Source organism: Sipha flava, unplaced genomic scaffold (assembly GCF_003268045.1).
Source record: "Sipha flava isolate LNK unplaced genomic scaffold, YSA_version1 123_pilon_pilon, whole genome shotgun sequence".
In the NCBI taxonomy this organism is placed as follows: Eukaryota; Metazoa; Arthropoda; class Insecta; order Hemiptera; family Aphididae; genus Sipha; species Sipha flava.
This window is the reverse complement of record NW_020271749.1, coordinates 495,122-506,812: the sequence shown is the minus strand read 5'-3', so window position 1 is coordinate 506,812 and position 11,691 is coordinate 495,122. Positions and strand designations below refer to the sequence as shown.

General features: G+C 24.2%; 2 protein-coding genes across 2 annotated transcripts; one reads left to right on the top strand and one right to left on the bottom strand.

Moving 5' to 3' along the window:
• The first annotated feature begins 29 nt into the window (after positions 1 to 29).
• On the top strand, positions 30 to 8,094 carry LOC112694108 (protein CLEC16A homolog). The gene is given in 19 exon segments (XM_025569484.1): positions 30 to 493; positions 628 to 740; positions 813 to 943; positions 2,035 to 2,166; positions 2,227 to 2,375; positions 2,482 to 2,738; positions 3,334 to 3,532; positions 3,598 to 3,771; positions 3,822 to 3,979; positions 4,043 to 4,305; positions 4,369 to 4,523; positions 4,625 to 4,786; positions 5,695 to 5,833; positions 6,851 to 7,011; positions 7,075 to 7,199; positions 7,272 to 7,387; positions 7,454 to 7,543; positions 7,622 to 7,728; positions 7,822 to 8,094. Coding segments are annotated over 18 exon segments (2,637 nt in total). The 5' UTR covers positions 30 to 493; positions 628 to 681; the 3' UTR covers positions 7,882 to 8,094.
• Positions 8,095 to 9,397: 1,303 nt separating this feature from the next.
• Positions 9,398 to 10,558, bottom strand: LOC112694099 (DNA-3-methyladenine glycosylase-like). Its single transcript, XM_025569472.1, has 2 exons — positions 9,983 to 10,558; positions 9,398 to 9,872 (listed from the first exon to the last, which is right to left on the bottom strand). Exons 1-2 carry the CDS (start codon positions 10,308 to 10,310, stop codon positions 9,472 to 9,474), a joined length of 729 nt encoding a protein of 242 aa, XP_025425257.1. The 5' UTR covers positions 10,311 to 10,558; the 3' UTR covers positions 9,398 to 9,471.
• Between the last annotated feature and the right edge of the window lie 1,133 nt (positions 10,559 to 11,691).

The following is an 11,691-nucleotide window of genomic DNA, read 5'->3' as shown; positions in this document are numbered from 1 at the left end:
AGTTGTGTCCATGGACATAGATATTACATAATATCTTATATCCGTTATTGTGTCAGTTGAATTATGCATTTCAATAAATTGGTGATTCATTACTATATAAAATGTAACATAAAGTCGATAAGAACTTATTGCTGAATGAGTTGACTCACTAAGTTAAATCAATGGAATAAACTGAGTCAAGTGAATTGAATCATTAAATTGAGTCAAATTTCTCATCATCAATGATATTTAAAAACCGTAACTTGTGTTAAAATTATTTCATCATAATAATGTAAATGCATGAAGTTAGTAACAAGTACGGACTAAGATAATATTAGTTTGGTATCTTGGTGGTCGACAAGAATACGTCAGAGTTGGTTGTGCGGAAATTGTCAAAACGAAAGTTGATAAGAATGACGATTAGTTTGATGAGTTAAAAAATAATAAATAACATTGTAGTTAATAAACCTATGCAGTTGAATGCTTTGGTGACAATGCAATTGATTGATAAATGGTATTGTGACAAGTTTTATATCATCCCATTTGTTACTACAATCGACAATATTATTTTATTTTATTCATATTTTATGATTTTTTTTTTTTATATGCAAATAATTGATGCTAATGTATGACGCATCTTTGTTTCAGCTGAATAGATAATATTTAATCGCTACGAATGTCAATTTGTAAACGACCAGTAATATGTTTCGTTCAAAAAAATTGGTTAAACCTGAAAACCTGCATTCATTGGAGTATCTCAAGTAACTTTTATGACTCAAATATATTACCAGAACATAATGAATTCCAGTTATATTATATTTTTTTTTCTATAGATATATTAACACGGTATTAAGCAAAAATCAAAATGTTACTGATGCCAATCGAACATTGATTGTTGATTCGTTTCGTAGTATGGCTGAAATTTTAATATGGGGTGATCAAAATAGTCCAGCAGTGTTTGAGTAAAAAAAAATACTTATTTAACTTTTAAAATATGAATGTATATGTATTTGCATGTATACATATTAACAATAAAATAATATAATTAACATAGGAATACATTTTAGAAAATCTAGTTATCCATTGTTAGTATACCTGTATAAATATTTTACAAACTGTTTTAAAGCATTAATAATTTATGATTAAACAATCTATTATTAAATCAACATTAACCTCTATTCTATTTTTAAATAAAATTGAAATCCTAAAAAAAAATACAGTTATGTTAGGATATATTTTGAATAAAAAATGTCATACACTTAAACTTAAATTTTAAAACTACCTTATTATTATTTATAATCATTGTATACATTGTCCTTGATGATACATTCCTTATGTTTTTTACAATTATTTATTTAAAAAAAATAGGTAAAATCACAGATTTTCTAAAAATATTATCTATGATAAAGTTAAAAGTAATTCATAATTTATTTAACATATTATTATATTGATTTTGGAATCATTAATAAAATGCCATTGATTATTATATATTACTTATATGGAGAAAATTAAGTTGTAATTTCTTAATATTATACTTAAATTTCAACAAGTGACATCATTTATTTTTAAATGTAATTAAATTTAAAAATTTAAGTGTAATAGATTTTATACAGAAAATAATGTATTTTATGTACTCTTATTTTTTAACATAAGATATTGAATTTGTTTATAAATTGTCTTTAGCAAAATATAATTTAATAGTTAAACATAGCAGTTTTTTTGTATAGCATTTTTTACGTTAATAAAATAATATTGTTTAGAAGTATCGTCCAGTATAGTAATTAACCGTAATTGTTTTACAGACCATGTTTAGTGCTAGTTCTAGATTAACTATCTAAGATTTCATTAAACAATGTTTCTATATGATATATTCCAACCTACTCATAACTCACATAAGTCTTTAATTTTCCCTCAGTGCTGATGGAGAAATGAAAAAATAAAATGTAGTTCATTATTATTATTAAGCCTAAACATTTCAAACTCTGGTTGATGAACTATACTTATTATTTACTCTAATTCAATTTGTTTGGTTAATTTTTGTAAACTATTTAGGTTTTTTTTTAGAAAATAATATGTTCAACTATTTTCTTCATATATTGGATCAGAAATGTGGAAATTATGTGTGTGTTCAATTGCTTCAAACACTAAATATTATATTTGAAAATATTAAAAATAAGACTGCTTTATGTAAGTTTTAATGTTAAATTCATACACTCCTATAATATTATAATATATTTTTATTTTTAGATTATTTACTCAGCAATAACCATGTTAATAGCATAATTATTAATAAACTGGATTTCTCAGATGAGGATGTTCTAGCATACTACATATCTTTTTTAAAAACGTTATCGTTTAAATTAAATTTAAATACTATTCATTTTTTTTATAATGAGGTAATAAAATTTGTTGACAAATTATACAATTTATTAACTTGTTTAAAAAATGTGTACATATATATATATATATATATATATTTATTTATTAATATTGAATTTGCAGGCAACAAATGATTTTCCCCTTTACACAGAAGCAATAAAGTTTTTTAATCATCCTGATTCGATGGTACGTACATATGTTCGTACATTAACTCTAAATGTATATAGAGTTGAAGATGAAAGCATGTTACGTTTTATCAGAGACAAGACATGTGCTCCATATTTTGGAAACTTGGTGTGGTTTATGGGTAAACATGTTTTAGAATTAGATGCAAGTGCTAGAGCTAAACCAGTTGATGTCGATACTCAAAAAAATATTCAGTAAGTTATTTTTAAAATATTTTATTTTAAAACTTGGTATAATTTAGATAAAAATTTAACCTTAGAGTGCTGCGACAGGGTAAAAAAAAAATGTTCAACTTGTAAAGTCTTTGCTGATTAAAATGTATATTTAGAGCTACTGTTTATTTGTGTAAATATATTATGTGAATATACATTTTATTTAAGCTAAGGGCTATAGTTTAGTATGTGTAAAGCTAATTTAACTATTAACTGCTTTAAGATATTTAGAATAAAATTGTTGTTCATCTCCTCTATTATCATATATTATAATATTTTTATAGTTAATCAATTAAAATAAAAAAATAAAAAACTAAATCAATAATAAATATTAATATTGGGTTTATTTATTTTATTAATGTTAACAAAATTATTGGTCTAATAAAAGAATAAATTAAAAAAATGTATTTGTAATTTTTAAAGATATTTTCATAGTGAAATACCTTTTTTAAGGTTATTTTTGACTGTTTTTTTAAATCATTTTTTGTATGATTTGTAATGCATTTAAATGCTTAGCACAAGCCCTAGTACTGTCTTATATACAATTAAAATAATAATACTTTTTTTTTTCATATAGAGATCAGTATAGAGTGAAACTCGCAGATCTTGTCAGTTCTCATTTAGATGATCTGCATTATTTAAATGATATTTTAAGCTCAAAAGTGGATATGTTAAATGAAGTACTGATTGATCATTTGATAGACAAACTGTTTGTACCATATTATATTCATTCATTAGCTCCACCAGATAAATACATTATTGTAGAAACAGAAGAAGTAAATAATTATTTTAAAATTGAAAAAACTAAATTATGATAGTTTTTATTTTAAATACTTATTAGTTTGTAGATGCTGTTAAACAACAGCCATTAATGAATGGTGATATATGTTTATTTTTATTAACGCAAGTATTTTTAATTATTCATCAAACTAAACTAATTACACCATTAGCTAAATATTTATTGGGGAGCAATGTCCCAGCGAAAAAATCAAGTAAATTTTAAATTCTTAATTTAGTAGTTGGAATTGTAGTTCTTTAAATTAATGTTTATAAATAAACTTTTAGGTTATCAAAGAAACTCAATTACGAGTTGATGTACCAGTAACACCTGAAGATGAAAATGAGGTAAAAATAGAAAATGAATCAAATGATATTTTAGATCTTAAAACCTTGACATGTATGAATATAACAGATGAAGAAAAAGAAATTCTTTTATCTAAAAAATGAAGGTATTATTTGATTTGATTTGATTAAAATACGTTTGTATTTTAACTTTTTTTTTTCACTTATCTATTAGCTGATTCTATACGTAGTAGATGTTTGGAATCTATATACAACCAATTAGCAATTGAAAAATCTGACAGTTCAGCATTATTTGGTGTTTGCTTATTATATGCTATATCTGAAAATACAAGTCTTTCCAATGAATATTATGAAGGATTTTTAACTCCTATTAAAAACAATGATTGTTCTTCATTCGTCTTTTGTGATGAAAGAAATGAACTTATTGATAAGTTAGTTAATATAATTACAGCTGCATCTGAACCAGGTATACGATTTTTACCATTAAAACATATTAATATATTGTTTTACTTATTGACTTTTTGTTTAGTATGCTATGTCCGTTCAGTTACATTAGAAATGGCCATAATGTTATTGAAGAAACTTACAATTCATGAGGAAAAAACTTACATATCTGATGAACATATTGCTATTATTTTCAATGCTAAAGAAAAAATTTTAACACTTCTTCGACAATTTTTCAAAGTGAATATTCTAATACATAAAATATAGTTTATTCAACTAAATTTACTCACATAGTATAAATAGTTCAATACTTTTAAAATAATAAATATTTGTTGTTATAGAAAGAAGAAATGTTTTTAGAACTATTTGAAGATGAATATAATGAAATGCACAGAGAAAAACTTAATGTTCAACGACTTTTAAGTGATTCAACTTTATTACTTCCACCAGCTCATTCCCCAATGACTGGAATACCTCTTTCAAAACGTTTGCCATGTGGTGATGTATGTATTTCATAGTTTCAATTTTTATTTAGAAATTTATTAAATTTTCAGTATTTTAAAAAATTTATATCTGTCAAAATATAGGTAATGAAATGCTTCAATAATTTTAAAATATTAAAAATAATAATTTATTTTATTTTGAAATACTCTACATGAATATCATACTGGCACATATGACTCATTGTTTAACCACAGTCATTAATTATTGCCATTGGTTATACATTACCTAGTTTACTTGCTCCCTGATAAATTACCATCTGAGATATTTTTAATGAAGCTATGGTCTTAACTTATTCTAACCATCCAATCAGTTGAAAAAAAAAATACATCACCACTAGTTTAATCATTTAAAATTATGTTAATATACAAAATATAATTAACAACACTTTTAGTTTTAATAGTTTATATATTTATAATGTAACTAAGAATATGTAGCTGATATATTTAAAAGTTATGCAAAGAAATTATTTAAGATTATTTTTAAATGTTGGAAAAAATAACAATGAATTTGGTTCAATACCTTCAATTATTGTTATTTAAATTGCATTCTTTGTGATTTATGATTTATTGAATATTCATAATTTTTTTTTAAGTGTTTTTTTTAATAAATAACATTAATGATTGCAATATACTTTTTTCAATCAAAATCAATTATTTATAGTGTCTTTAGTATTTCTCAAGTATTTCATGAGAAATGTTATTTTTGAAAGAATTTTCAATACATGTACATTTATTTATGTAATAAAATATAAATTCTATGTTTAGGATTTCAATTTAAAATGTCTACAATTTATATCAAAACTGTAAAAAAAATATATTAGAATAGAATCATTGCAAAATTAAAAAATAATAAAATTCCCTGTGGCTGAGTAGATTTATATTTATAAATATTTATGTTATTTTTTTAGGTTGAAAGAACAAGACATTTTATTTACTCTTTTCTATTGATAAGGAAATTATTAATAACATATGAAGGTAAAGAAGAATCACAACTACCTTTGGTTGATAGATCCAAATGTTTTGTATTTGATACTCCTATAAATTTAAGTAAGTATTTGTTAATGAATAATATTTGAAGTTATTGTTCATAACTTCCTAGAATTAAGTTGAACTGCTGCACATACTCACGTATTCTATAACACATTTGGTTTAATATTATAACCAGTATGTATACAATCAATCTATACAAATTGGATTACTATATGTATTGCATATGGGTGTAAAATGAATCATAATTTAACCTACTAATGAAGTTAATAACTGGACCATAAATTAATATTAATCAATAAATGTCAATTTTAAAATCTATTAACTTAATAATATTAATATTTTAACTAATTGCATTTTTAATTTGACTGGGTTAAAAAAAAAAAGAAAAAAAAATGATAGTCAGCATCACTATTTAAAATATAAATTTTCCATTTATTGTTTTTTTTTTTTTTAAAAATATTATTATCACCCTAAATTCAAAATATTAACTATATTATATTATATCAGCAGTTCCCAAACTTTTTGGTGCCTTTTTTTTTTTTTTTGACCAATTTAGCCACGGTGCCCTGCTATGAATAACGTGAAAGACAGAACAAAACAAGAATACTCACAGATAACCAATTTTATTAATTTTATTAAAATTCAACTAAATTATAAATTAATGGATTTTTAAACTAAAAAATAAATAAATAAAAATTATTTTTATTATGATCATAATTATTACATAAAAATATTATAAGATTAAAATGAAAATGTTTGAATATACGATAGAAAATATTACATTATTCTCTATAACGTTTTTACGAGAATAGTAAGGAAAAATATTCTATACATTTTAAACTATTTGTTATGAACCGTAGGCCACGGTGCCTTTAGGAATTGTTCATGGTGTCCCTAGGGCACCGCGGTGCGTGGGTTGGGAACCACTGTATTATATAATCAATTATTTTGGAAGATATATTAAAATTATGTTATCTTTGATTATGTGACCTAGAAAACAAGTACACACTCATTTATACTTAATTAGTTATTATTAATTAATTTCCCACTGAGATGTATTATATTTAATTTTAGATGGCAATGATTTAATTACTTGTATGATAATTGCTGAAAATGGTGCAAAAACCAGACGGTACCTATCAATAATTAGTAGTCAATTAGTACTAGTTGAGCCACATAGCCGATTCCTTGGTTGGGGTGTTTGCAAATTGTCTTGTTATCTTCAAGATGCCGAAGTAAATATTTTTTTTGTATATTTTTTTTGTATAAAATAGTATTTGTAAAGTTATAATATTTAGGTTACTAAAATTGACAATGAAACTAAAACTTTGCACATTACTATGCATAATTCAAAATATAAAATGACAAATACTGTAAAATTAATGTTTGATGATCATATTCGATGCAATGCAGCTAGACAAAAGTAACACAGTGTTTAATACTGAATATTAGTCAATATTATTTTAATTTTAATATCTTGCCACTACATTTTTAGATTGTTGAATGGTCGTATAAAAGCAAGAAGAAAACAACTTAATCAAATCGCAAATTTATTAGATATGACTATCTGCGAAACAAATTATGCACCGTGTAATACGACACAAAAACCAAGTTAGTATACAAAATTTTAATTAATAATTTAAAAAACTTTTACTAACTTAGTGTAACCTTTTTTAGGACATAGTTTGAGAAGTCATTTTACTGATGTTGCTGTGCATACATCTAATTCTACCCAGTCTTGCCCTATTTCATTAAAATCTACCAATAGTAAAAACATTTCTAACCAAAATTAATTGATTATGTTTTTACACATTCATCTATTAATAAAAATGGAATTTTTTATAGGTGATGAATATAGTACGGGGTCAAACTGTAGTAGTGTAATACATTCTAGAGATCAATCTCCTTGCACAAAAAGTATTAATAATCAAGAATTTTCCAATCCACAAAAAGTAAATAAATATATTTCAAGCGATTAATTAATTTCATAATTCTGACTTAATAAATTGTATTTATAACTTTTGAATTTAATATACTTTTCATAGGCATCTATCTCTCAGGAAAAATCTGAACCAAAGCGAAAAGGAAGAATTGAAACGGTTTAAAAATTTAAAGCACTTAAAATGTACCAATTAAAATAATTCAGTGCTAATTTATGTAATTGGTCTCATAAAATAGATGTATAATTTAACTTTAATTAACTTTGTATTTTTTGTTATCTGCGTTAACTTATGTATGTTGTATTGGTTTATTATTTATGGACATAGTGTATTTTTATAATTCCTTATACATATTATGTGATTGATTGTTTATTTACTTTGTTGACATTATATAATTTGTTACCACTCTTTTATCAATAATTTATTATTTTTTAGATTAGTTATGTATAATAGAATTTGACATATTTATTTATTATTATTATTATTTATAATTAATGCTCAAATTAAATTATATTTTACAACTTAAAATATTAAAGCTTAAATTATGTAATACATATTGCTCGTATTTTGTATTTTAATAGTAACTTAATTAAAGAAAATGATTTTTTGATTCAAGAACTATTATTTTATGGACTTGTTATATTAGATATATTATAAAATCAACATTATAGCTAATAACTAGATTATTAGGGTTTAGAAAATATAGGAGCCAAAAAAAGGCCAAACATGCACAAAAAAATGGTAAAATATACATGAAAAAATTTGAAATATGCAAAAAAATATTTATTTATTAGAAGTCAATTAATAAAGCCTAAAAACCTATATTTAAGAAAATTCTATTATTGAAAACTAAAGTATGGCACATAACCATTTGGCATTTGAAATATTATTGAAAAAAATAATGAAACATATATTTTCATTATTTGTAAAATTCAAAATAAATATAATATATTTATTTCAACATATTATGTTGTATAATACATATTAAGTTGTTGCAATTAACTACTAATACTTTTTTTTAAATTCATAGTAGGCAATAAAAAATAACAATAAATAACCATGAAAAAATAAGATGGAGTTTTATATAATGCACATTTTTCACGTTATTAGCATTGTGTTATGTGACATTATTTTAAATAAATTGGTTAAGAAAAAAAAAATTCATTTTTTTAGAAAATATTAAATATGCATATAAATAAATGAAAATCTGCAAAATATTCACTTTTTAAACTTAATATTGTATAGCTCAGATTTCTAGCTTGGTCTGCAATAAATCGAGAGCATTCAGAACAATAAGCAACTCCTATAACTTCCGAACCATACTAATATCAAAAAATTAGTATTTAAAGAAATTAGATTAAAAATATTTGGAAATTTTAAGCCAAAAGCAATTATTTTTTAGAGTTGAAGCAACTGATAGTCGTATAAATTTATAAAAATGTATATGGTACATACCTATGATTATATAAATGATGTAAAATTATTCTGGGATATAAAACTAATGTATAATTGATGTAGATAAACACAATGATTTATTATGATGCACATCAATAATAATAATAAATGTATAACATATATTCTATGAAAATGATAAGCATGATTTTTGCCAATTCGAAATAGAATTATTTAATTGAGAACATTGTAGTTATTCTGTAATTTGTTATAAAAAATAAATTGATAGATAAATAAAAAAATTATTTACAAAGAGTAAACTAATATAAAAATAACTGTGTATCTAAATAAAATTCAAAGGAATCACAGCACATGATATACAGTTTGTGAATAATTCAATATGTTCATCTTAGTTTTTTCTAACTTGCTGACATATGTATTATTGAGGACATAAAATCTGAGGAACTTATCTTGCCATTCTTTTTCACACTTGATACCTATCCTAGGTGAGCAAACTATTGTGTCAAAAAATCTACTCTTTTCATCTTCTTCTACCCAAAGTCTATCGGAAGTAGTAAGATCTTGTTTGTTGCAAGATTTTATATCAATTGCGAAACTCATACATAATTTTGCTGGACCATTGCATAAATCTTTACTCTTCAACACAGTTTTCGGACATTTTCTGAATATTTTTCTTAAACGTATCATTGTGTCTAAATTTTCTAAAGGCTCTAGTGATCTCAACAAAACAGCAGCACCGTCTCCTGTTAGGGAATTAAAATAATTCCATTTAAGAAAAACATAGTTTAAATATTTACAACTAAGTCAGATATAATTAGAACGGTAAATACAGGCTATATTATAATAATTGTACCTTTGCTAGAAATATTAAAACAATGATACATCCCATACGTCAAATAAACATATGCTGTACCCGGTTTCATGAACATTGGTTCATTTCGAGGCGTCACCTTTCCATTAAATGAATGAGAAGCCACATCTTGACCGCCTGGATAACTTTCAGTTTCAATAATCCTACCCCTAACAATAACACTGTCATCTAATCGTCTGACAAGTATTTTACCAAGTAAGCTCTTTGCCATTTCTTCACATGGTTGATTGTAGAACTCTGAGCCCAATCGAGTTCTATAACTAACCACATCGGAATTGAAATATTCAGAACGTTTATCGTCGTCAGACATTTTCACAAAATATTCTCAAAAGCACTTGTGATACATTAATCACTCGAGTATTGACCAAGTCATTGAAATTATAGTCACTTTAGTTAGTTTAAAAAAAAAATTTAATAGTTATTTATCACTTAATAAGGCGACTAGAGATTAAACGTGGGGGAACTGTCTACAAATCCGAATATTCTAAGCGGTTGTGCGAAGTAGTTATGAAAAAGTGAAAACCGTCTGATGTTCAAATGGATATGAAATAATTTGAATTGTTATCACGAACGCGAAACGTTATCACAAAAACTATATGGCCGATTAAATTCCCTCCCAAAAGCAAGCGCGCTGTTGTGTAACATATTACCGATCATACCAATTGTACCCAATGATTAACGTACATGCCGTATAAAAATCGAATAAGGCTCGTAAACAAGCATGGCGTGATTTAGGTATTTTGAAACCTTAGGAAAAATGTAATATGTGGCTTTTGTCAACAGTTGTTGTAGTTATTTATGAACCCCTCTCTCCACACATTAGTTGTACAAAACAAATTAATAATTACAATTTACTACTAAATTTTCAAAATTACAACGTTACACGTTTTTTACCTCTATAGATTTCTGTATTTCTTTGAAATATTACATTTTTCTTATATTTATTTTAAACGATAAAACTTGTATCAAAAAAAAAAAAAATTTCATTAACATTCGAGGCCCCATAATAATTAGAGCCCATGGGCAGTTGCCTATTCTGAGTAATAGTAAATATGACCCTATTAACAGGTGCTTATTTGGAGGGAGGCGATTAACCTTTTTTAAAATGATTAGGGCTTGAATAATGTGCAATAATGATATATTTCAGTGTTTGGAAAGCTCCTCATAAAAAAGAATTCGTTCCGTTCCTCGTTTTTTTTAAAAAAAGAGAACTTGGTTTCTTTCCTTGTTTCTTAAAAAAAAAAAAAATGCAAAAAACGAATTCCTTTTTTTAGTTCCAAATAAAATATAAAATAAGAATAAAAATTCTTATTTAATCATCAATATTTTTTTTTTTTCATATATATTATACTTCATTTATACTTCATAGAAACAGGCAGTGGCGTATTTTCAAATTTTTTATGGGTGAGGGGGGGTCTAAATATTAAGTATCTAAAGTTTATAATATAAAAAAAACATCTCGTGAGTTATGATGTGTTACAATTATATTATCTGTATTTCACTATATATCATGTATTTCATTTTGAGTCAATACTCATTTGACATCTATATCTATATCTATATCTATATCTATATCTATATCTATATCTATCTATATCTATATCTATATCTATATATCTATATATCTATATATCTATATATCTATATATCTATATCTATATCTATATCTATATCTATATCTATATCTATAT

What these genes read in the sequence shown, in the direction of transcription:
- LOC112694099 (XM_025569472.1), bottom strand. Translation starts at nt 10,310, where the DNA reads ATGTCTGACGACGATAAACGTTCTGAATATTTCAATTCCGATGTGGTT. An exon ending in TTTTAATATTTCTAGCAAAG is followed by an intron (nt 9,873 to 9,982) that starts GTACAATTATTA and finishes ATTCCCTAACAG; the next exon opens with GAGACGGTGCTGCTGTTTTG.